The sequence below is a fragment of the Galleria mellonella genome, unplaced genomic scaffold, assembly GCF_026898425.1.
Source record: "Galleria mellonella isolate WM207_F2 unplaced genomic scaffold, CSIRO_AGI_GalMel_v1 utg109, whole genome shotgun sequence".
Taxonomy (NCBI): Eukaryota; Metazoa; Arthropoda; class Insecta; order Lepidoptera; family Pyralidae; genus Galleria; species Galleria mellonella.
In genome coordinates this window covers 1,631,476-1,659,071 of record NW_026441972.1, presented here as the reverse complement: position 1 = coordinate 1,659,071, position 27,596 = coordinate 1,631,476, and the positions used below count along the sequence as shown (strand labels likewise).

Sequence of the window (27,596 nt, the reverse complement as noted above, 5' to 3'; positions counted from 1 at the left end):
TAATAAATAAATAAAAATATTTTTTATTTAAGTAAACTTAATAGTAAGCAGTTTTGAGTGGTCATTATGAAGCTACCGCCCAGTTAGGAATGCAATTTCAGCTGTTCTCAGCTTCTTCTGAACGGGTAAGAAACACAGATGTTTCAAAAATATGATGGTTGACTGGTAGTGAACACCGTCCGGTGTTGAGTCCGCCAAATGTACATAGAATTTTACTATGCTAATAATAATAATAATAACTCACTCACTCCCGGGAAAGATGCAGAAAGCAGTACTCTTAAATTCTGCCCGCATTGTACGCCGGTTTCTCTCCCTGGGGCCCTGAACCCCGGCCGACTGTGCTTCTGCCGGGGGTTAGTTGCCATCTCCTCTCCTTAAGAGGGGAGATGTGAATTTACTAAAAATAAAAAAAAAATTGCATTAAATAGAGTAGGCATCGGTGGTCTTATATTACCAGATTATTATTTTACCAGAGGGAGACTTTGTACAAAAGTCGATTGCTTGTGTACCTCTGTCCCATTCATGTTTCAACCGTGAAACAGTTGTGTTTGCATGGCTGTGTTTCGGTTTGAAGGGTGGGATATGGTGTGAATTTACAGGGTACAGAGTAATAATACCTGAGTCCTCAGGAATGGCAACGCATGGGGGGTATCATGGGTGAAACAGTATGTGTGAGTACTGTTATGTCAATGGTACTGTTCATATCTATAGGCGACGGTTACCACCTTCCATCAGGTGGGCCGTCAGCTTGTTTGCCATTCTAAGTCGTATAAAATAAATGTATCAATATCCAATACAGAGCATATATATATTCTTTATTGCATTAAAACATACAGTAACAACAATAAGTTAATAACAATGTTAGCAAAGGCGAACTTATCTCTAAAAGAGATTTCTTCCAGTCAACCTAACGCAGTGGCATAGGAAGTAGTGAGTGGGCAGTGGTAGTGCTAAACAGAAGTTAAAATAAATATCTTAGCCCATACGAAGGTTTTTTCTAATGTACGATAATGGAATGGTAACCCCGCGCTATCAGTATACACTGGCGGGGTACCAGTGAAGGATGATAGGTGAGGATGAAGCAGCTCAGTTAACCCATCGTGACGAATTCAACAAGAATTGTTTACGATGGTTTCCAGGGGGAACCACGTGGAGATCGACCTAATAGGGTATATTGCTAGCAATGGGGCTGTCTTCCTCCCCCCCCCCCTCCATACTAAACTTAATAAGCATATGCACTATTACCACTCTGATCAGGCGGATATAAAAATCTGATAGTTTAGTAAACCTACATTTAAAATACAGACTAAATATTAAGTATTTAGCTATGACTCAATTACATTATAATTTAAATATGGATTGCCCATAGACAAGTGGCATTAATAAATCGATAGATACGATATCGCTGCCGCATGCATTAGATGCCGTGATGCACATTCTGTGACGTGTGATCCCGGCATAGAACGGCCCATCCTGTCCTTTCCCGTAGGTGTCGTAAGAGGTGATTAAGGAAAAAAAATTGTGAAAGTGTGACGTCACAAGTCTATAAGGGTCGTGGGCATAGACATCGTACCCACAATGGTGGATCCACGCATGACAATGATCCGATCTTAGTACAAATTTCTAATATTTAATGAAAAATTTTACTGATTGAATGTTACGATTCTTGACTAGTTTAATTTAGAGAGTGTTTTTTTGACAAGTTTTTTTATACAACTTAGAATGGCAAACAAGCTGACGGCCCACCTGATGGAAAGTGGTAACCGTTGCCTATAGACATGAACAGTACTATGGACATAACAGAGTATACTGTTTCGCCCATGATACCCCCCTGGTGTTGCCATTCCTGAGGACTCAGGTGTTATTCATCTGTACCTAGTAAGTTTATTAATAGTAAAGGCGGGAAGGAAGCCATATACTATATTTAAAAAAAGAAGAAGATTTTTTCAATTTGTTATATCATACTTGTATCTCTTAATGTAATGTTTAATAACTATAAATTTAATAACTGTAAAAAAGTATAAAAACACTAGTAGTGGTTTCATTTTGGAGTACGTCTCTAATTTGCTACTGTTCACCCCACGGCTTTGTCCACGTGGAACTGTACACTGTACAAGATCTTAGTTACAGAGGTCGCCAGTTCGGGGGCCGACCACACTCTTTTTGTTGCAGTATTCGGCCGTAGTACCTTCCTAATGCTCCTCAAATATTGTGTCTAAACTGCGCCCACCATGCTCTTGTATAGGCATTCTATCACCCGTATCCAATAGCGAGGACGGAATGTCTTAAATACTGTACCACAAACCATAAAAAAAAAAGAAAAGAAAAAAAAAGATCTTAGAGTGTCGTATGTTTTGTAAATATCTCCTTTGCGGACTGCACTATATCGATTATCAGCGAGTTTATATTCCATTGAACTTGGCCGATTTTCGGGTGGCTGTAACCACAACCTTTTTTGCGGGCTGGATCCACGCCGGATTGTTGTTTACAATTTTATTAATTTCCATCAAAATAAACTATACTACTAAACTTCCAACCTTGTTCTAATGTTTTCCAATGGTGACGTGAAACTGTGTACTAGATAATTAAAGAAAACTTTCTTACACTTCATATTATATTACATTGTTACGTCCTACAAGACTACTACATTAAAAACTGTACCAAAACATTTAAACCTTCCACAATATATAGTACAATAACACATAACATAAAATAATGTATAAAAACTTGACACAGTAATTATTTTTTATATTACAAGTAGAAAAGTTGCAAATTGCATCACTGTAGTAGTACTTTGTGTGAAAAGTTACCGCATGAAAAATAAAGCTTGATAGCTTAGAAGCACTTTAGTGACACGTTACTGTATTATAGTAGAAAGGCAGCATGTTCAGCTTTCTAATCCTTTTATTACTTTTTGTTTTCGGTTAAAAATTAAAAACAAAATATTGAGAAGTTCGAAAACATTGCAGCCTATTTTAACTCTACTAGGAATTGATATAAATCGTAATTTAATAATAAAAACTTTAGGTACTCTACAAATAGGAGAATTATTTAAAGATTCATTGTTAACATTTTTTAATTTTGTTTTGTTTACATTTACAGCTAGACCGAGCAAACCAGCATCCCTGACCACACCAAAGACGGAACCAGGAGAGAGACCTCCATTGCCTCCGCCAGATCCACCACCTAAATCTGCAGAGCCATTCAAACCAATTGAAGAACCCAACATATTCCTTGAAAAACCGTCGTTTGTCTCACCAAAACCAATATCCCATTCACCTAAAATATCTCCTTCATCTATACCGAATCCAAGTCCAAGTGTTACGACCAACAAACCAGTGGAACCGGGATATTCAAACTATAATAATTACCTATATTCAATCCCTGGTTATTCAGCTTTCCAACCAGTTTCATATCCGGGTATAGTACAGCCAAATCAAGCACCACTATCGCAAACCGAAAATATTAAGAAGGAATTTGTGACATTTCCCACAATTTCGACAAAAGAAACGCCGAGTGAAGAGAAAACAAATGACAATCAAGTGACAGAAGATGTATGTAATGTTATCCCTAAATCTGAGGTTAACAAGTCCCAAACAGATTTCGAAGATCATTTTACTCCTGAAATAATACCAGCAGTTTCTATTACTGACATTAAAACTCAAACAGCGGAATGTAAAATGAGTATAACCTCTCTTGCTCAAGGTTCTGGTGCAACTGTTACAATACCCACACAAGTGCCCCACGTTGCACCAGTAATTAATAATGATAATAAAAAGAAACCAACAGAAAGATTCAGTCTGAAAACTAGTATACCGATTAGTAAAATTGACATGAAGTGTGTTAATAATCCACCAGATGCTGTATTTCAGAACTCGATAACAAAAAAGACCAACACTCCATCGTTTCAAGGTCAGAAACTTGACAATTCTTCGAGAGTTGATATACAAAGCAATATTGTAATAAAATCTGCTACAATAGAGATTGAAAATAAGCCGGAAATTAAACCAATAACGAGCGCACCAAATAATAGTATTAGTACATTAATTAATGCAGCGGAAGCTATCAACAAAACAGAAACTCAGTTTCGAAAACCTGAACCCAAAGAGGTAAATGAAATTAAAGACCCTTCTCCCTCGTTTACCCCTCAAGTTTCTACCGCTGTTACAAGACCAATGTTTAATCCTATAAATATTGAAACTAGCAAATCTAATTTTTCAAACAAACCACCAGAGGCAACTTATACTGAACAAAAGAACCAAATATTGTTCATACAAAATAAAAATGCCTCCAATCCAAAGATGTTATTGACAATACAACAACCGAATCCTCAAGTTTTGCTACAAAGAACAAATTTCGATTCAAAAAACATGCAAGCTCCTTCACGATTGTCAAGTCAAACAAAAAAATCTAAAGACGATATTGTTAACGAAAATTCATCTTCGTCTAAAGTGGTGGCTTTAAAACGGCTGCACCAGGAAAACTGTGACGAAAATGACTTCGAAAATTTGATTACTGAAAATCAAATATATGGCAACAAGATAGTCGTGAAGGAGAAATCGCAAGGTACTCATCAAGAACAAGATTTAAAGAATAAAATAAAAATTGACAAAATACAGACTGAAACTAAAAATGTAGTTTTACAACCAAATTTTTTATACCTGAGTAATGTTCAATTCCCTGCTAATTTAATGATGATAAAAAATAATACAAAAGTAAACCAAAGTAACGATTGTAATAAAATTAATAAAATTACATCTAATGAAAATAAGACGTTGCATGATATTAGTACAACCACTAATACTTCTGAAGCAAACTCAATAACAAAAAACATAAAAACACAAACTATCTCGGCAAGTAAAGAAATACATGTCTTGAAGTCAAGCAATAATGTTTTACAGACTCTGACTAATAAAAACAACAAGACTGACATAGTTTTTCAAACAAACCAGAAAGTTATTATGAATCCACAGATAGTCTATCAAGTGCCCATGATCGTTGATGCTGATAGTAAATTAAATCAATCATTTGTTAATAGGGACTATCCAAAGTTTATAAATAATAATAAAGAATATCCCAAGCAATGTGATCAAACAAAACAGAATGATAAACTATTTATAGCCTGCCCTTACCAAATGGACTCTAAATTACAACCAAAAATTGTTATTACAAATATTAGGCACAAAATTGCCAAAATTGAGGAAGTTAGTTCTTTGGACATGTATGAAAAACGAAGGAGAATCAGAAGATTAAAATATTTATCTAACCGGGATTCAAAATATCAAAAACCTGATATAAAGAAGGTTCAAGACAAAGTAGATAATTTAAAAAATATAATAACACCAGATAAAATGAAAGCTGAAATTTACAAAGAGTTCGCTAAAACTAAAGTTATTATCGATGATGATAGTAGTGATACCGATAATGATTTTGGGGAAGATGAACTTAAGGAATATAATTCAATAATTAAAGATTACAGTATACAAAGTGATGATCAAACAGGGAAAATTGAATTTCTGTCAAATTTCAGTTTGACTACACATGATATGTTTAAAGGTAACAAGAATTTATTCAGATACTATTTATTATTTCAGCCGTTAGCTGTCCACTGCTAAACGTAAGCCTTCCTCATAAGGGGAGTTTTGCCTGTAGGGGCCACGCTTGGCAGGGGGGTTCGTAACCACAGTTAGGTTTTTAGAGATGTTTTAAGAGGAACACTGCTGCCCATCCCTCGCCCTCTTTTAGTCGCCTCTTACGACACCCACAGGAAAGGAAGGGGTGTCTCATTCTATGCCACTAGGCAATCAGATTCTAAGTTCGATATTAATTCCTAGTTACGTAGATACATTTGATAGACTAATTAATGTAATTGGTATATTAGATACTGTACATGAGTACAGTATTCAGTATAAAATTCATTAATATTGATGACAATATTAATGAATTTCAATCTGTTTTGGGGAATAATTATTGTTATTAAAATATCGATAACAAATATTCGAATATAATAAATATAAAAAAATCTAGACAAATCTAATTGAACTTATTAGATATGAAATAATTTGAAATGTTACAGACAAGAAACTAGAACTCCAAGAAAAAACTATTAGTAAGGACGCTGTAGCGTCCGCGTGCATAGCAGCGGGACGTCTAGATCGACTATGTAATGAAGATTTACCGGTAGACGTTTCCAAAAAACCAACTGATGTCTCTATCGACGTTGATACCCAAAGCTTAGACAATAACATAGTAAAGGAGAGTCCAATAACTTCATACAAAAAGCAAATGTTCTTAAACCAATTGAAGCTAGTGCAAGTGTCACCACAGTACAAAGAAGGTAAAATTCGATTTTATAACAATACAAAACCAGAGGGAGACTTTGTACAAAAGTTAATTGCTTGAGTACCTCTGTCCCATTCGTGTTTCTACCGTGAAGCAGTTGTGTTTGTATGGCTGTGTTTCGGTTTGAAGGGTGGGATATGGCGTGAATTTACTGGGTACAGAGGAATAACACCTAAGTTCTCAGGAATGGCAACACATGGGGGGTATCATGGACGAAACAGTATACTCCGTTATGTCCATGGTACTGCTCATGTCTATAGGCGACGGTTACCATTTTCCATTAGGTGGGCCGTCAGCTTATTTGCCATTCTAAGTTGTATAAAAAAGAAATCATAATTATTTCTATGTAATTTTACAAATAATTTTACGAATGTAGTTTCAGATAAGGTTAAAAGGTTTGTCCTTTGTTATTATGTCAATTCTTGCCGCTGTAATGGGTGCAACACTCCGCTTACTACATTTCGTCATTATAATGAAGGCGAACCTATCACCATCCCACATTATTGTTTAGATTAGAAATTTTGTAAAATTTTTAATTGATAAACAAAAAATTACAAATTTAGATCTAACATCTAACAGTATTAACAGGAAAAACACCTGAGTTCTCAGGAATGCCAACGCATGGGGGGTATCATGGGCGAAACAGTATATACTCTGTTATGTCCATGGTACTGCTCACGTCTATAGGCGACGGTTAGTACTTTCCATCAGGTGGGCCGTCAGCTTGTTTGCCATTCTAATTTGTATAAAAAAAAGTATTTTATACCAAATACAGTTGATTTTTATGCATTAATTTCTCGTTTCCAGGATACGAAAGAACGTGGCGAGAAATATTGAAAGAGAGAAATAGAAGAAACGGTGTTCAACAGGCAGGAATGCTAAAAGAATGTAAAATATCAATAGAACCATTGGATTTAGATCCCAATTGTCAGCTGCAGTTATTAACCGAAATAAAGAATAGCGTCAATGAAAATAACAACCTTATTAAGATGAGGTTAGATTCCTTTTCGAGTAACGGAGACGGTGAAAGTATAAGAGTACTAGCTGAGAAGAACTTTTCAGAACTCAATCGTCTATCAAAAATGGCCGATAGAAGCGTTAAAATTTTCAGCGGGCAAGACACAAGGAAGAGAGATTTAACTCCCGGTTTTGACAGCGAGAACATGCAAAAACGTATTGTAAATTTACAGCAGACGTTTCAGAATTATCCCGCAATAAATATACCGAACATATCCAAGATAATATCGTTGAAGTCGACGCCGGAGCAGAGCACTGCGCTGTCGACACAGGCGACGTCGATGGACGAACCGGAAAGTTCAGCAGCCGGCGTCATAGAAATGTTTGTGGATACCGATATTGAGAAAACGCATAACTTCAGTTGTCAAGTCGACGATGCATTCCCGTGGCCTGGTATAGATGTCATCATGAAGAGCTACAGAGAATTTGATGCAGGTACTTAAAGGATTTTTTTTTTATATAAATTAAGACATTGAATAAATAGCTAAGTAGGTTTTTTATTGGATGATAATGGAATGTTTGCATGGCCGTAGCTATGGGGGAGGGACATTGAGACGTCCATGTCCTACCTTAAAATTAAAGACCCTAAGAAAATTAGATAGATTCACTTTTTCGAAGTCACTTAATTATAGCTTTTGCCCAACCTTAAACTTGGGTCTAGCTATGGCCCTGAATGGTAACCCTGCCTGCGTTAACGGTATAAGCTGGTTGGAAACCAGTAAGGTGAAAATAAGAAGACAGGTCACGATAGTTTTTAGAGGAGTCTATGTAGAGGTTGACAAGGTGTATTGATAGCAATGGCAGCTTCATTAGTCCGCATTACTAACAACCTCCCTCCCCCCCTCAAGGTTTAAGTTACCCCAATTTGAAAGCCAAGGCAAAAATCTATATTTTTTTAATGGGTGAAAATGAAATGGTAACCCCGTCCGCGCTATCGGTATACAACGACGGAGCACCAGTGGAAGATGATAGATGAGAATAAATACAGGTCAGTTGGCCCACCGTGATGAATTTAACAAAAATTAACTATGGTGGTTTCCAGGAGGAACCGCGTGGAGGTCGACCTGAGAGGGTATATTGCTAGCAAAGGGGCTATTAGACCTAATTACTAACAATCCTTTTTCCCCTCCAAAAATCTATATTCGTTAATAAAAGATTAGAAAGAAGAAAGAAAGAAACTTTATTTTACGAAATACACTACACAGGGGTTAAAAAAATGATTATAATGTTATTATTGATTTTTATTCAAGAGGTAGTTTCGAACATGGGCCCAAACCAAGTGTTTTAGGGTACCATTTGCGTGATAGCACGAATGTTCACATATGTGGACCATCAACATCATCTAAATCATTATTTGTCCACTATTGAACATAAGTCTCCCCCATAGACTGCCATAAGGAACCACCTGCATGCGCTGACTTCCTACAACGACGTGGCCAGCCCATTGCCGATTCAGCTTGCTTACTTTTCGGGCTATATCGGTTGCTTTGGTTTTTTCGCCAATATCCCCGTTTTGGAATCTATTACGCAAAGAAACTCCAGTATATCCAGTAGATATATGAATGGTTAGATATAATGTATTGAGACTTGTGTGTATTTTTATCATCATCTACATATCAGCCTTTAAATGTCCACTGCTAAACAACAACCGCCTTGGGTGATTTACCAGAGGGAGACTTTGTACAAAAGTTGATTGCTTGGGCACCTCTGTCCAATTCGTGTTTCAACCGTGAAGCAGTTGTGTTTGCATGGTTGTGTTTCGGTTTGAAGGGTGGGATATGGCGTGAATTTACTGGGTACAGAGGAATAACACCCGAGTTCTCAGGAATGGCAACGCATGGGACCCCCCATCATGGGCGAAACAATATACTCTGTTATGTCCATGGTACTGCTCACGTTTATATGCGACGGTTACCACTTTCCATTAGATGGACCGTCAGCTTGTTTTCCATTCTAAGTTGTATAAAGAAAAATAATTAAAAAGTGGTATTGCCAGTAGTTGCTACGCTTGGCAGGAAGATTGGCAACCGCAGTTTGGCTTAGGAGATGTTTTAAGCTACTGCCCATCCCTCGGTCTCCCTTAGTCACCATTTACGGTACCCACGGAAAAGGAATATGCCGGGATCACACGTGACTATAATGTAGGTATTATAGTAAAAAATTCGAGAGATGGTATATCTATCCATAATTGGAAAAAATACATTAGTAGAATCCTTCCTCACTATTAACTATATGTTTAATTTCCAGCGAGAAGAAAAGAGATAGCCGAACTGCACAAACGCAATACGTCACTGCGAGTGGAAAGCGCGCACATAACGAGGTCCGCATCAAGGGACTCCGAGAGGGCGCGCGCGTTGCTCGCTGAACGTCAGAATTTGGCTGTGGAAGAGAATAACCTGAGGCTCTCGATACAGCGGCTGACCGCTGCCGTCGAGATGATAAGGAACTGTTGATTCCCTTTAATCATGAGTAATATGGATACCGATTCGATATCTATATATATTGGGTTTCTCTGGATATTGATGGCGGATGGTCATCACCTATTTCGATATCGCCCATATATCGGTCGGCTATCTATTTTCGAATAGATATCCGACCTGAGTCCTTAGGAATGGCAACGCATGGGGGATATCATGGGCGAAACAGTATACTCTGTTATGTCCATGGTATTGCTCATGTCTATAGGCGACGGTTACCACTTTCCATCAGGTGGGCCGTCAGCTTGTTTGCCATTCTAAGTTGTATAAAAAAAAATGTTAAAAATCTGTTTTCCTATATTATTTTTTGAATAACAGACTTTTAAAATATTCGTTTTCGTGCCGGTATATAGATATCGTAATATATATATATATATATATATATATATATATATATATATATATATATATATATATATATATATATATATATATATATATATATATATATATATATATATATATATATATATACACATCCCTATTTTATAATAATAATATTTAAGTATAAATCTGCCTGTCTATGAAAATCTGTCTGAAATTTGAGACCCAACCAAAGCATGTCCATGATTCCATTCAAATAAGGTTTTTTATAGCTAACTAGCGTTTAGCCGGGGGGGAAAGGGATTGTTAGTAATGTAGACTGAGTATCCCATTGCTAGCAATCCATGACTTCCTCGCGGTTCTCCCTGGAAACTATCATGGTTAATTCCTGATGAATTCATCATGATGGGCTAACTGGCCTGTTTTCATTCTCATCTATCACCCCTCACTGGTGCTCCGCCAGCGTATCCCGTTAGCGCAGGCTTTGGGATTACCATACCATTTTCACCCGTCAAAAAAAAACTAGCGTTTAGCCCGCTGCTTTGTATACGTGAATTTCCGAAGTGGAAAAACCAATGGAACAGACTACTTCTAGATGTCTTTTTACGATAAACAAATACGAGATTTTAAGTTAGACCTTTAGAAATACAACTGTGATAATTGCATCCGAATCGATGCAGTAGTTTTTGTGTGATACCAAAACAAACATACAGACAGACAGATAAAATTTCTAAAAATGATTGTTTTTGTTTATTGGTCTTAACCCTTCTTTGCATGACTTTTTTTATCGGTGAAATAAATGAAGGTGATATAATTCATGTTCAAAATTTAAGGAAAATTAAAAAAAAAATTACACATATGTTTTTTTTATGCAATGGACATTAAAAAAGTATCCAGACACGATCAAGTTAAAGTGAACTTGTTCTTTTATTAAATTTTTGGGCATATAATGTTATGATGGATGGATGGTGGAACCATTTTGCAAAGATGGGTTAAAAAGCCCTCTTATATTAAATTTTCTTAAATATCTCCCTTATATAGACTCGAAATCGATTGGGTTCAATTGGGGCTGACTTCAACGCAGTCAGCTTGGAAAATATTCATGTCACAAGTGAAATTTCATATGCTACGCCAAATCATACATCATTCCAAACACTTCGCTTCATATAGAATGCTAAAAATTACTCTAAATGAAGTCGCAGATTGTCGCTGTATTCGGATTAAATCGTGAGTCGTCGGCTGCGCTCGGTTAGCAGTGAAGTGAAATCATATCACACAGCCGACTAGTTCGTAGAGTGAGTGAATAAAGATTTTATTACACTGCGTTAAAGTGTATATTCGCTTGCTTTTATTATGAAATATTTCACATCCAAACGCAAATAATAACTGATGAAAATCACTTTTTTGATTTTGTCACAGGTGATATTATTGTTAATAAAAATAATAATGTCACATGAATACCACTGCACATTGATGTTTCGTTCTATCGTAGGTGTGCGATAGCGATAACGTACCTACCGTGTCCAATATTGGTAGAGCTGACAGATGATGGAAACATATTTAGATTAGATCATGTATATAAGTCATTTTATTAATATTAAATAATAATAATTAATTTATTATTGTAAAAAAATTACATATGTAATATAATTTTTTAACTTTTTAACTATTAATTAGATAAGGTAGTATTAATATTTATCTAAAACCAGACCTAGTTATATTTACTTGTGTACATTTTTAAATCCTTCAATAAGTAGGTAAAGGGATCATTTGATGAACTCCTTAATGTTTCGATGTAACAGCACATAGAATAATGCACCTTAAGTTCTTGGGTTTAAATCGAAATTTCATTATTCTATCTACTAAACATACTTAAAAAAAAATAATTGGTCATGGCTGGAAAGAAGCCATATAGTATATTTAAAAAAAAAGAAAAAGAATGATTTGAATTTTTGCATACCATTCTTGTATCTCTTCGTGTAATGTTTTTATAAATATAATTTTGTTATGTAAATAAATATAAAAAACACTAGTGGAACTATAAAGGTGGTATCATTTTGGAGTACGTCGTCTAATAAATATTATACTTTTAGTACTCAAATTAAACTGTATACTCAAAATTTATTTTTTAAAACGGTCACCTAATTATTTTTAATTATATTATTGTATATATTTAACAATATTGATGTTAAGTAAAGAGCAAAGTGGACAGGTAGCCGCGTGTGAATTCTATTCATGAACTTTAAATCCGAATGTATTAAACATTCGTAAGTTATAATAATAATTTATGTGTATACATGGGGGGGGGGGGATGCGGGTGGGGTTACCATTCCATTATCATCCATTAAAAAAAACTGACCTGCTTTCATTCTCATCAGTCATCTCTCACTGGTGCCCCGCCATTGTATACCGATAGCGCAGACGGGGTTACCATTCCATTATCACCCATTAAAAAATAAAACTTTACATGCGGTTTTGTCAACATCATAATTTGTTTTTTTTTTAGTCCATATTTTTATTCTCGCGTCCGCCCGTTTGTTTTTTTATTAAATATTTTCGATCTCGCGTCCGCCTGTCCGTTGCGTTCAATATACTTATAGGTTTATTGCAATTAATGCGTCAAAGAGGCATTTAAAATTAGCTTCTAAATTAGAATAGTAACAATTCTCTTATTGTAATAAATTATTATGTAAAATGTTGGTATTTTTTCAAGAGGACATAAGATATGGAGGTGTTTTTTGATAAATGAAAAACTTTCATGGATTTAACACCAAATACACAACATAACACTTAACAGTACTTCGTAGAATGGCAACGCATGGGGGGTATCATGGGCGAAACAGTATACTCTGTTATGTCCATGGTACTGCTCATGTCTGTAGGCGACGGTTACCACTTTCCATCAGGTGGGCCGTCGGCTTGTTTGCCATTCTAAGTTGTATAAAAAAAAAGATTCGCATCTTTAATTGTTTAAAAAGGATTTTGGCGCCAAAACGAAAGTAAGACCTGTCGATTGGTTAAACAACTATTGAAAACGATTTAGAGTTGGAAAAATAACACAGAAAAGTAATACAAACGAATCGAGCATCTCGTTTTTGTAGAATATGCTCAAAAACTTCAAAAAGGATGCAATAAAAATGCCACTTATATCTTCTACCAGTAAATCACTTTAAAATTTTCTATTTTCTTGTATAAATGCTTGTATTTTTCAGTGCCTATTTTCATAATTATATTTATAAAGAGAATTTTGTTTGTGCAATATTGGGATTCGAGGCGTACGCTCGATATGTCGACTGTAGATATTAGGGTATGAATAAATAATAAAACTTGGTATAAATACATGCCTTTTATTTATTTACAATATAAAAAAATAGAAGCCGATTCTGTAGCACCGTTCTCTACATCTTAAATTAAATGTTCAATTTGGTATCGCTCCGAAATGTTTAATCTAAGGAATATATGCACTATAATTAGTAAAATTTTGTTTTAGAAGGTCCATAAAATAATATTCTCGCCAAATTATCAATTTAAAGTATAAATGTAGATAATGGTGCCACACATTCGGTCTCATTATTGTGTTTTTAATAACATTTGGAATGATAGCCAAGCAAATTATTAAATATGTCATTAATTAATAAATATTTCAACTTTTTCACATATTATAAAATAACATGAAAACTCGTTTACGGTAACATTCTTATTATTTTACTTTATATAAATATAAAATAGCACTTAAAAAGTGTATACGATTAATTCGATATAGCGACATCTAGTGTAGAATATTTATACATTAGTTCGACTATTTATCACTAGATGGAGTTACTAATTTACAGAAATTGAGCTGCCGTAAATTTGGAACATTCCTTACATTGATTTATGGATACAAAATCCAAAAACATATCAAAATAAGACAAGTCACCCTAACCAGCCTTGTCTAAACAGCATAACGCAGTGCCGGCAACGATGAGAGCGACACCCAGAATTGAACCTGAAATCGATTAAAAAAAAATTACGTTACAAAAAAATTTGATGAACTTTGTGGTCCAGCAACCTAACGTACTGCTTTACTGTTCAATGGTGGCAGATTTGAGTTTCCTATAATACAAATATATGAATTGGTCTAGTAACAACTAGAACTTTATACAACTTAGAATGGTAAACAAGCTGACGGCCCACCTGATAGAATGTGGTAACCGTCGCCTATAGACATGAGCAGTACTATAGACATAACAGAGTTTCGCCCATGATACCCCCATGCGTTGCCATTCCTTAGGACTCAGGTGTTATTCCTCTGTACCCAGTAAATTCACTGCCATATCCCACCCTTCAAACCGAAACACAGCCATGCAGACACAAATGCTTCATGGTTGAAACACGAATGGGACAGAGGTTACACGTAGTTTATTAAACCTATTAACCTATGTTTTCTTCCTACAAATGTATTTGATAGCATTTAGAAGCTATATCGATTTTTACGTAAAAAATATTCAAACGCGATTATTTTCAGAATCTGTTTTTTTTTTTTTGTAAATGATAAAGTTTCGTTGCGCAACGAGGATATAAGGATTCGAGTATTATGAAGGTACCTCTGTCGAGCGGCTGCTCAGCACCGGCGGCGGCGCCGACCACCGCCGTGAAGGCGAAGGCCAGCCCGTTGGCGGCCGGCACCGCCAGCGAAAGCGGCGCGCGCCGCACCGCCGCCACGTACGCCAGCGACCCGCTTTGGTTCACTATCCACGCCACTATGTACTACACCGAGAAACAATTACATCTACATACATTTATGGCAGTGATTTTTAACCGGTAGTCCCGCATAACCGGTTCTAATCCCATTATTAGGGGGGAAAGGGATTGTTAGTAATGAAGACTGCGAATTCTATTGCTAGCAATATACCCAACCTTGGGGGGGAAAGGGATTGTTAGTAATGGAGTTTGACAGCCCCATTGCTAGCAATATGCCTTATTAGGTCGACCTCCTCGCGGTTCCCCCTGAAAACTATCATGGTTAATCCCTGATGAATTCATCATGATGGGCTAACTGGCCTGTTTTCATTCTCATCTATCACCCTTCACTGGTGCTCCGCCAGCGTATCCCGTTAGCGCAGGCGGGGTTACCACACCATTTTCACCCATAACTGCTGCTGGAAGTTGATTCCAAAGAGTGGTTGTGCGTGGGAGAAAGCGCCTTGAAAAACGCACGGCGGAGGATCGCCACTCGTCCAGATGGTTGGGATGAAATTTTAGTTTATGGCGGGTTGTACGATTATTGTTCAGTGTCAAGTTGGAGCGATGATACATTAGAATCGATCCTGAAGTACCATTCTCATAGATATACGTAAGAAGCGGGAGGGGGGTACCATCAGACAGCCTGTATGCGTGTTTACCACCTCCGTGGTATAAAAAAATCGTCCACTAAGATCTATTGTAACATTTCCCTCTCTTGCTTTCATTTTACTTTCGGTACATACTCGCCAATTTCTGAGCAGATGGGCGACCTCAGCGTAAGCTTGTCCCAACTTGCTTTTCGCCTTCACATCTCGGAGGCCTTTCGTGCCTTGTCGAATGAAGGGATTGGTGCATCCCCATAATGCACCAGTCAGCACTAGTAAGGCTGTAACAAAGGACTTTTTGGAGAGGAAGGCATAGATAAAGTAAAAAGTTTACAAAACCTTTATCCATTGATATATTTGTAAACTTTTTACTATAGATAAATCAATAAATAATCAGGTCGACCTCCACGCGGTTCCCCCTGGAAACTATCGTGATTAATTCTAGTGGAATTTGTCATGATGGGCCAACGGACCTGCTTTCATCCTCACCTATCATCCATCCCTTACTGGTGCCCCGCCAGCGTATACCGACAGCGCAGGCGGCGTTACCATTCCATTATCATTAATTAAAAAAAAAACTACAACTGCCAAAGGTAATTCCTGTATTTTTAATTAAAAGATTAGGTAGGTACCTAGGAATTTTTCATGGAGATTACTTTTTAGTTTTTTTTTATGCAACTTAGAATGGCAATCATGCTGACAGCCTATCTGATGATGGAAAGTGGTAACCGTCGCCTATAGACATGAGCAGTACCATGGACATAACAGAGTATACTGTTTCACCCATAATACCCCTCATGTGTTTCCATTTCTGAGGACTCACACTTGAAGAAAAGTCTATTTGAGAATTAATACTTTATTAAAAAAAAAATACAATTATATATATATAAACTATATTATGTGGGAACATAGTTAATTTATTACCAGTTTAATATAAATACCATTATGAAACATTGAAATATAAAAATATGGGTATAAAATCGAACCGTGGGTGGCATATATGGTAAATATTGGTAGAGTTATTACTAAAAAATATAATCTGTGTTTATAATTAACTTATTAAAATTTTGATTTCTTTATTTTTTTTTTGCAATAATACCTAATACATAGTATAGGTATATATTATTATTAATTTTATATTATATAATATACTAGCTGACCCCGCAAACGTTTTGCCATGTACATTATTTCTTGAAAATAGTTTTTTTTTTTATTTCAATCAAAAGTGTGTGTTAGGATGTAATTATGTTTGAAAGAGGAATGAAGCGTTGTAGGGAGTTAAAGTATACTTTATTTAAGTTAATAAATTATTCTATTTTGAATAACAAATACGTAATAAATCACAATTATTGATAGCTATTTTTGACTAGCACCACATTTTTGAGACACGATAAAATTACAGCCAAAATTCAGTAATTTTTTTAAAATACATAAAACGACTTTTTTTAAAATCAATTCCATTAATTTCTTTTTATATAAAAATCAAATTATAAATGTGTTAGTAACGAGTACAGGTTAAGAAATTATTATAAAAACATATTTTTTTTTAATCGCTTAAATAAAATTGTGACTTTTATTATTATTTAATTATAGGTACAAGTTTATTATGCATACAATAGGATCTTTTTTTAATAACACAGGGGGCAAACGAGCATGCGGCTCACCTGATGGTAAGTGACTACCGCCGCCCATGATCACCCATAACACCAGCGGCATTGCAAGTGTGCTGTCGGCCAAACGATTTATGAAAGCACAATATTTTTATATCCTTAAGTAATAGCTTCAGAAAGCTAAGCAAATGACATACAAACAAATGTCAACAAAATATATATATATATATAATTTATGATTTATAATTTATGTAAATATTTATTTTAACTTCTGTTTAGCACTACTACTGCCCACTCACTACTTCCTATGCCACTGTGTTAGGTTGACTGGAAGAGATCTCTTTTAGAGATAAGTTTGCTAACATTGTTATTAACTTATTGTTGTTACTGTATAGTAGTGCAATAAAGAATATATGTGTGTATATATATATATGTATATATATGTCAAAACCCACAGTATATCTAGTGACCATTTTGACAATAGGCACTTAATTTTATATATTTCTTATGGTATACTCTTACTTTGGCATTTAGTTCTCGATTTCTATATTTAATATATTTATATAAACTCTTTTAAGTACATACACTGTACTTGTATACATTATAACAACATATTATTCTGTTATAAATATTGCATTTATACATATTTTTCACTGTCACCACCTTTTACAATAACAAATTCCTATAGTATAATCCCTAAAGTTATTTATCAAGTCTTTAGTTATTTTCTTATAGTTATTTTTAATTTTTAAATAATTTTCATAGTTATAAATATTCAAAATTTTGACTAGTGCTAAATTATATATTTTTATATCATAGGTACATAGTATGGAATAAAGTCGCTTACCGTCTGTACGGCCCTATATATGCTTAGATCTATGAAACTACTCAACAGATTTTGATGTAGTTTTTTTAATAGTTAGAGTGATTCAAGAGAATGGGTCATATCCTTATTCATGTGTTCGGGAAGCAAGAAAGAGAGAAGTTATGCGAATGAATGACGTTCTATAAAGAGACGGATTGGTGATAACAACAGAGCTTGTCACTGTGGCTAAGGTAAGACAAGGTGGGAGAATGTTGGTTGCAACAATATTTCCTTTATTATATCCAATTAATATATTATTAATCAGGGTCTAATTAAAAGTACCCGTAACCGGCGAGCGTGTATGAAAAGATTGATGAGTGTGGAAGAAGCGAAAGAGGTTTGTTTGAATCGAAGCGTTTGACGTTCCATTGTTTCTGCCTACTCTAATGGGAGACAGGCGTGACAGATATGTATGTATGTATCTTCAATTATGTACCGTCTACCCCGCAAGAGATTTAGCGTGAAGATAGATAGATGTAGAAAAAAGCTAACAAAGGAACATAGTGTTAAATTATATAAATAGAAACAAATGTATAATATACACCTAAATATAATGTAACATATAAGTATTAAGTTAGCGACACGTTTTATAACAGGTAAAAATAATAATAATAATGATATTAATATAAGAAACATTAATTAATTTAGAGTGTAAAAAGACAAGCTTATATTTTAAGCAAACAGGTATACTTACTGTTCCCTCGCAATATATATACGAAAACATTATGTATGTACGTAAAAATATAAATCTTTTTTAAAAATAACAGTGACATACATAATTTCAATACAAGAAATAAAAACAAATTGAATGTTCCTTGTTATCGCCTTAGAAAAGTCAGTACATCCTTCATGGGGAACTGTATACGTTTTTATAATAAACTTCCAGATGACGTTTTACATTTAAATGAAAGAAAATTTAAGACATATGTATATAAAAAGGACTCTCTGTACAAAAGCATATTATAAATTAAATGACTATTTAAATGACAAAACTGCATGGATTTGAATTTTGTATTAATGTGAATTGTATTGTAAATGTAATTATTGTATTTTCACTTAAGTCAATATTATTTTCTATAGTAATTATTATAATTATAGATTGACGTATCATAAGTATCTGTAACAGATGTATATGAATAAAGATGATTGATTGATTGATTGATTGATAGAGATAAACGTAAAGATATATTCAAACCAAGCAAGCGAGTGCTCATTCTTCTACATAACTCGAATAGTATAAACGTTGTAAAAGCATCCAAAAATAATATGCTGGTTAAATGCATTCTGAAACCATTTTACTCGTTAATTTTTGTTCTATCTATCACTTTTCCTTGATCTTTGTTCTTTTAGCTTAAATCTACAGTAAAAAGCTTTTCATTTATCTCTGCTTACATCGATACAACATATGCGAGCTTAATAGCCTAAAGGCACTCCTATAGTCATTGCTTTTACTTCAGAGAAATAACAATAGTTCACATCGACCCATTGGACAAATCTTCTAGACTTAACCACTGCGATCTTGAGGGCCACGATACAATCACTTTCAGCCCTGTGAAGGTTGACTGGCTTCTCATTGAAAATCCTCTCATAAATACGTCCCAATTTATAAGAAAGCTCTGGTTTGTTATAACCGTCCCAAGGCATATGTCTTCGTGCTTTACTCAGTCTTTCTTCTTTAGACAGGTCTAAATATCTATCTTTAACTTGTTCAGGTGTAGTTTCATTAATATTTTTAAATGTTTTATTATCAATACGATCGCTTTTATGAAAATCAACATCTGGATCTATCGATTTCTTTACAAACTCTCGGTTAATGACCTCAATGTCATAAAAGGCATGGAGACAATCGGCGCACAATAAATCTTTTGGCAAACTCACATTTAGTTTCTGTAACTGATATTTCAGTATAGGGAAATCGAAATGCATCCCGTTTTGTGCAATCAAGCAAATTGGCTTCGGTAATATATTTAGAAACGACTCGATCAATTCATACACCTCCAAATTAAATGGCGGCTGGTGTTCTAGAATCTCGTTGGACAATCCCGTGATTTTAGTGCAGGCGGGATATATCATTTTGCGTGGATAGAGGCACAGGTTCAGTTTGTTGAGTATTTTAGGACATTTACCGGGCTGAGTGTCCATCAGATTGTCCCTACTCACTGCTATAAAGCTGATCTCTGTTATTTTCGTTCTATTCAATTCTTCTGGCGGCAAACCAGTTGGTTCGATGTCGACAAAAACGTATGTGACCACCCAAACCATTGTAAAATAGAAAAAAATTATTAATCCTTACCAATAGCTTGTAGCATGACGGTGACTGGTGCTTCTGTTTAGCGATTTTTGTAAACTGCTGAGTAACTTAATCCAGTTTCCATATAAAGGACATTTGTCGTGCGGCGCGGCTGTCTGTAACAAGATAACGTTATCAATATGACGCATACTGTTTTTTTAATGGATGATAATGGAATGGTAGCCCCGCCTGCGCTATCGGTATACACTGGCGGGGCATCAGTGAGGGATGATAGGTGAGGATGCACTAGGTCAGTTAGTCCACCGTGACGAATCTAATAATAAATCAATCACGATGGTTTCCAGGGGGAACCGTTATTTTTAAACGACTTCAAAAAGGAGGTGGAGGAAGCTTGTCTTTTTCTTATTTCAACGGCTCTTTTTTGTTATTATGTGTCTTTATGACCCAATTATGATTTTTTTATTGGACATCAATTAAATTTATGACGATACGTAATTCAGGTTATTCTTTATCTCTGGCCTATCCATAAATGTTTAGTATAAATGCGTAAAACAGTGAATTAATAAAACGTGATCATCTTTAACTGTATTTTAAGTAATTCCTGTAGACGATTCCTCTGTCCCATTCGTGTTTCAACCGTGAAGCAGTTGTGTTTGCATGGCTGTGTTTCGGTTTGAAGGGTGGGATATGGCGTGAATTTACTGGGTACAGAGGAATAACACCTGAATCCTCAGGAATGGCAACGCATGGGGGGTAACATGGGCGAAACAGTATACTCTGTTATGTCCATGGTACTGCTCATGTCTATAGACGACGGTTACCACTTTCCATCAGGTGGGCCGTCAGCTTGTTTGCCATTTTAAGTTGTATAAAAAAAAAAAAGACGAATTCGGTCTTTACCAAAGTTTAAAGAGTGAAAAATACGATGTCACTCTTTTGTTATATATTAATTATAGCATTTAAAAGTTCACACAAGTTATTTATAATTAAGTAGTTATACTTAATTATTACCATGCCATGTCTCGTTATAGAATGGGCCACCCCTTCCTTTTCTGTAGATGTCGTAAGGAACTTAATGGTCGAGAGATGGGTCCCTCGCTCTTAAAACATCACCAAAAACCCAACTGCAGTTGCCAACTCGCCAACTTGTACAATGAACTGTACCCAGAGGAATAGCCCAAATGTGATGCCGACGGCCACTTTCTACCATCGTGCCATTTATATGGTGTTCACCCCCATATCTTATAGCTTAGTTGGTCGCGTACAACGTAGTTTCAGAGATGTTTTCTCCCACAAACGCTCAAGTTATGGAACTAGCAGTAGAAGCTTTTCCAAAAGACTACGGAATGAGGTTCTTCAAAAGGGTAAAGAGGTTTCTTCTGGGTTGGCATCGCGCACGTAATGGTTCATAGGTTACGGTAACTGCTTACTATCAGGTGGGCCGTGTGCTTGTTGGCCATCTTAGTGGTATAAAAAGAAGTAACTATTTTTTTGACAAAGACTCCGATTGGGAGGAAAAAATAATCATCATAATATATTCATATATTGATCCTTTTAGAGTGCAATTAATGGAAGGGTAGAAGGGGGGGGGGATCAGTAACGTGAATCGACGGCCAACTGCTAGCTACACATACTGAATTAGGTAGACCACTACGCGGTCATTCCTGGAAACCATTGTGAGCGATTCATAACGCATGATTAATTTCATCATCCCCTACTCACCTACCCATCATTTACTAGTATTTCTACAGTACTAATACTGTAGAAATTATTATTTATATGGTTTACTAATAGCGCAGGCATTTTTTTTTTATGCAACTTAGAATGGCAAACGAGCTGAAGGTCCACCTGATTGAAAGTGGTAACCGTCGCCTGTAGATATGAGCAGTACCATGGACATAACAGTACACACACATACTGTTTCACCCGTGATACCCCCCATGCGTTGCCATTCCTAAGGACTCAGGTGTTATTCCTCTGTACCCTGTAAATTAACGCCATATCCCACCCTTCAAACCGAAACACAGCCATACAAGCACAACTGCTTCACGGTTGAAAAACGAATGGGACAGAGGTATCCAAGCAATCGACTTTTGTACAAAATCTCCCTCTGGTAAATGACTATCATTCTATTTTTATCAGTCGAAAGAAAATCATGCTTTCAATTATCATTTGCCCACTGATGAACATAAATTTCTCTAGTTCTAATCAGGGTATTTGTTAAAAATGCAGGATACAACATACTACAGTGCATAAGAATGGTAAAATAAAAACCTTATATATTTTCCAATAAAGAATATTTATTAAAAAAAAAGTGGTAAATAAACATTATATTCGAAATTAAAAACTACTAACAAAGTTGAGATAAGTTTTAAAAACTAAGTATATAAGTATAAAAATAAAACATGTATAATTAAAATATGGAATAAATGTTTTTTTATACATGTTCATGGTTTACATAGAATTAATCATCTAAAATTACTCTATTACCTCTATCATCTAAAATTACCTGCATTCTAGCAAAATAAATTCATTTCATTTCATTTCATAATTAGAATTAATGCAATTATTTACATATACTATGCTAAATAACTTATCACGATGTGTCGTGCAGGTAACATGGGGAACTATCATGAAATAAAATCCCAAACATTTGAGATCAACTTCGTGTTTTGTTCGTACCGTAATTGACTCAGTAAATAGAGCTTAATATTTCCTTCATCACAAATCCTACTATAATAGTCTAAATTAACGATATTTTAACCATTTTAAATTGTATATATTATGAAGTTTTAACATCAAATTTGTTTTGTTAGGCCTCAAAATTTCTGAAATTATTTCATGGTACGCCCACTGGTTGAAACGATCAGATAACTCAGCTAAATTATCATAATTAAACAATGGCATTAAATCCCATCTCTAATAAACCATAAATCATGCAACAAGAAAGTATAAAAGCTAATTTTACATACATAATCAAAAAACAATTATTTAATAATTGTAATGAAATGTAACTATAATCAGAATGCAACAGTAATCAGAAAAGTATTTATAGTACACATTAGGCATTTTTATAATTTACCATAGCAGGGCACAATATCATTAGAATATACCATATTAAAAACAATGAATGGATTTTAATAATTAAATTGTTCTCACTAGAATTTATATTATATGTATAAAATTTGGCTATTTTTAGTGTATAGTGTGTGTGTACTGTTATGTCCATGGTACTGCTCATGTCTATAGGCGACGGTTACCACTTTCCATCAGGTGGGTCGTCAGCTTGTTTGCCATTCTAAGTTGAATATAAAATATATATATACTAAAAATAGCTGAAAAACATGCATATGGAAAAATATAGCTGTATACATATGTAATCACTCAACTTCAAAATGAAGAAGTTTTTCAATTTGGATGTATTTATATTTATATATAATATATGGACATAACAGAGTGTACCGTTTTGCCCATGATACCCCCCATGCGTTGCCATTCCTGAGGACTCAGGTGTTATTCCTCTGTACCCAGTAAATTCACAGCCATATCCCACCCTTCAAACCGAAACACAGCCATGCAAACACAACTGTTTCACAGTAGAAACACTAATGGGACAGAGGCAATGGAACACAAGCAAACGACTTTTGTACAAAATCACCCTCTGGTCATACAATTACATACATTTTGCTTTCCTGTTATATCTCATAGTATATCATGACAGTAGACTCATACAATATCATGCTGTGCTATGGTAAATAATAAAATTATCCTATATAATTATTTAGCACCTATTCAATAGTCAGTTAAAAAGTAAATCATTTAAAGTCAAGTAATTTAAGTAAATTTATAATTTATTTTTTATAAAAGACAATCAGTCTTAGTCTTTGGTATAATTTAGAAAAAAAAAAAAGTTATTACAAAAATTTGCTACAAAAGTACACATAAATCAGTATTAAATATATTGAAAGAAATTCAAATATTACAGTTGTTTGTTCTATTATAAATATCACTTATTAATTAAATATTACAAGAGAAAAAAAACAATTGTAAGTAGGTAAGCTATATTCTTATATATTAGATATTTAAAACAATCTAATAATCTATGGGGAGTATAGCAGATTTAATGTGTACTTTCTTTCTCTTCCATAGAGTTTACATAATTTCAATGGTGTACAGTATATCCTAACCGGGGGGAAAGCGATTGTTAGTAATGGAGACTGAGAATCCCATTGCTTGCTATTGCAATATACCCAACCACGTCGACCTCCTCGCGGTTTCCCCTGGAAAATATCATGGTTAATTCCTGATGAATTCATCACGATGGGCTAACTGGCCTGTTTTCATTCTCATCTATCACCCTTCACTGGTGCTCCGCCAGCGTATCCCGTTAACACAGGCGGGGTTACCATACCATTTTCACCCATCAGAAAAAAAAAGGTATATCCTAACCATTCCAGTTATGGTGACCATTTCAAGAATGTACAATCAAAGTTAGAGAAATCATGCATTCAAGTTAATGTGAACCTAATATAGTGCATTATAAGTAATACAATATATTCAAACATAAAATGTTCACATTATAAAAGCAATTATTTTAGACAAGATACTTACACATTGAAGTACTATACACAATGTTTAAGTAAGGTCAAATTGATGCTAATCACCAATGCGCACCCCAGGAGTCATTGTGTTCACTTCAGAAAATAATACACAGTTCTTTTCTGTCCATTGTACAAATTTATTAGATATTGCAACTGCAATTTTGAGTGCTGTTAGACAGTCACTCTCAGCACAGTGTAAATCTATTGCAGTCTCTTTAAATACTCTTTCATGAAGATCTCCTAATTTATAAGAAAACTTTGGCTTCTTTTCAGTCCACGGAAGTCGTCTGCGAGCCTTCATAACTCTTTTCTGTCCGGTTGCTGGCTTTATTTGTTGTTTTGGAGTGCTTTCATTGAGAAGTTTCATATTCATACTTCCATTAATAAAATCTGTCTCGTCAATAGATGCCATAAATTCTTCAACATCTATATCACTTGTGTAAATATTACTAAATCCCTTGCTTGTATTACTACTCATTGCTTCTCCATTTATTACATTAGATCTACATTTTGGATCAGATGACGTCTGTACATGGTTTTTAATTTTTTTTTCTTTAATTTCCTCATCTACCAGCCTAACTTTCTGCAAATTTTTCTCTGTAAGTCCATTGTCTATGGTATCACCTTTTGATGGTTGATTCTCGATCCGTGGAGGATTCTCTATATCATAGAAACCATGATAACAATCTGCACAATACAAATCATCTGAAAACTTCATACCTAGTCTTTCCAACTGATTTTTTATGATTGGGAAGTCGAAATTGTGACCATTGTATGCTATTAAACATACTGGTTTAGGCAATATGTTAAGAAATTTGTTTAATATAGCGTGTACTTCTAAATCAAATGACGGCTGATATTCTAGTAATTCATTAGACAGCTTTGTAATCTCTCCAGAGGCGGGGCTTACCATTCTACGTGGATTCAGACACAGCGTGAGCTTATTTTGCACTCGCGGTAGAGAACCCTTGTTCGTATTTAAAATGTGATCCCTTTGCACTGCAACCATACTGATTTCCGTTATTTTGGTCTTATTTAACTCTTCGTGCGGGAGACCCGTCGTCTCAATATCAACGAAAACATACGACGTAATTCTAACCATTTCGGTTCCCTGCCGGTTATTGAATGTTTATGCAATATAAAGCTACGAAACACTCGACTTATATACCAATAGGTACGGAGACTATTTATGTACTTATAAATAAAAATTTAACACAATAAAAAAAACTCACTGATTATAAAACACTTGTTTCGGCGATTACTCGTTTTGTTTTGCAGTTGACACATAACCTTTTGATAAAGATTCGAATTTTTTTAAGCTTGCAGTTGACTACAGTATCTTTTATAACTTTACTAATATTTATTGACTACAGAATTCAAGTCCACTCAGGGTTTAGAACCTGATTCTGTAGGATATGTTACAAAAAATGCTCATTACGATTAAGCAACTATTAATAGTTTGTCACTAATAAATTCCATGCACAGTTCTTTACACAATGCAATAATATTGTGTATGCATTTCAGTCAGAATTGAGTAATGAAATGAAATATAAGAAATATTATGAAATAATTGTAAATAAAAAAAAAAAACTAAAAAATATTAAATTAAATAATGACAAATGAGTCAATCAATCATTCATTGAAATGACTTTTAAACATACATTCAATGTTTTCACTTTTCAAAATTATAAAACGTAGAAGAGTGCCAAAGATTTAGAATAATAATAAAATTTCAAATTATTGTGTTTTCTTTTTCAATTTTTACCTTGGGAAGACGAAAATTAGATATTTTAATTCTTTTATTTTAGTAATATTTCTTTCCCATCGGTCAAGTAGTTCAATCAAACAGGTATCCTTGATTGAGGGGAGGGATTGTTAGTAATAGAGAATACTAGTCGTATTACTTATAATGTACCCCGTCAGGTCGACCTCCATGTGGTCCTCCCTGGAAATCATAGTGCTGAATTTCAGATGTATTCATCATGATGGACTTTTTGTTTAATGGATGATAATGGAATGGTAACCTCGCCTGCGCTATCAGTATACACTGGCGGGGCACCAGTAAAGGAAGAAGAAAGGAAGAATGATAGGTGAGGATTTAGTAGGTCAATTAGCCCACCGTGATGAATCTAACAATAAATCAATGACGATGGTTTACAGGAGGAACCACAAGGAGGTCGACCTAATATAGTATATTGCTAGTAATGGAGTTACTAATCACCATTACTAACAATTCCTTTTCCCCTCTCATGATAGACTAACTGACCTGTTTTCATCGTTTAAGAATTTACACAATTCATTTTTTTTTTAATTTTTCGATTTTTTTGGACTGCTGTCTTATCGTCGGCATTAGCGTTACCTAAAACGTACCACGAATATGTTTTTAAATTTCTTAATAATCAATCTCTTTGTTCGAAAAAATTAAGATTTTTGAGAATTTTTCAATAGAAAAATAAATAAAAATCGAAAAATTGCTCATAATGGTGATTTTTGTAAAACCAAAGAAAGCTTCTGGGCATTATGAAAAAAAAAAACGCAGCACTTTGAATTTTTCATCGATTTTAGGGGACACTTCGAGGTTGAAAAATTACCGATGATATCCTTCGTTCATTTATTTTAACCAAAGTTATACCAAGTTATGCAAATATCCTTAATTATGCGAATTTTGGTCTTTAGTAAAAATTTTCAATAAAAAAATTTTTTTTTTAGCAAAAGCCATTCACGGCATCTTATAGAGAATATCGTGTAGTTTCCAAAACTCTCCTTCGATTTCCTATAC

At 34.7% G+C, this 27,596-nt stretch overlaps 4 protein-coding genes across 4 annotated transcripts in view; 1 reads left to right on the top strand and 3 right to left on the bottom strand.

Annotated features, from left to right (window-relative positions):
* The window catches only part of LOC113511252 (uncharacterized), a 202,857-nt gene extending 192,678 nt beyond the window's left edge, over window positions 1-10,179 (top strand). The window contains exons 24-27 of the mRNA XM_052892420.1: window positions 3,103-5,556; window positions 6,077-6,337; window positions 7,150-7,794; window positions 9,607-10,179. Of these exons, the coding sequence (XP_052748380.1) occupies window positions 3,103-5,556; window positions 6,077-6,337; window positions 7,150-7,794; window positions 9,607-9,812 (3,566 nt within the window). The 3' untranslated portion in view covers window positions 9,813-10,179. The remainder of the gene's footprint in view (window positions 1-3,102; window positions 5,557-6,076; window positions 6,338-7,149; window positions 7,795-9,606) is intronic.
* Window positions 10,180-13,491: 3,312 nt separating this feature from the next.
* LOC113511316 (transmembrane protein 234 homolog) lies at window positions 13,492-26,414 on the bottom strand. Its single transcript, XM_026894942.3, has 5 exons — window positions 26,050-26,414; window positions 20,259-20,371; window positions 15,629-15,771; window positions 14,747-14,909; window positions 13,492-14,148 (listed from the first exon to the last, which is right to left on the bottom strand). The coding sequence occupies exons 2-5, from the start codon at window positions 20,272-20,274 to the stop codon at window positions 14,081-14,083; spliced, it is 390 nt and encodes a 129-aa protein (XP_026750743.2). The 5' UTR covers window positions 20,275-20,371; window positions 26,050-26,414; the 3' UTR covers window positions 13,492-14,080.
* Window positions 15,795-20,252, bottom strand: LOC113511315 (three-prime repair exonuclease 1-like). The gene has a single exon (XM_026894941.3). The coding sequence runs from the start codon at window positions 20,225-20,227 to the stop codon at window positions 19,379-19,381; it is 849 nt and encodes a 282-aa protein (XP_026750742.2). The 5' UTR covers window positions 20,228-20,252; the 3' UTR covers window positions 15,795-19,378.
* On the bottom strand, window positions 22,496-26,043 carry LOC113511313 (uncharacterized). Its single transcript, XM_052892130.1, has 2 exons — window positions 24,828-26,043; window positions 22,496-24,496 (listed from the first exon to the last, which is right to left on the bottom strand). The coding sequence occupies exon 1, from the start codon at window positions 25,917-25,919 to the stop codon at window positions 24,873-24,875; it is 1,047 nt and encodes a 348-aa protein (XP_052748090.1). The 5' UTR covers window positions 25,920-26,043; the 3' UTR covers window positions 22,496-24,496; window positions 24,828-24,872.
* Window positions 26,415-27,596: the final 1,182 nt, after the last annotated feature.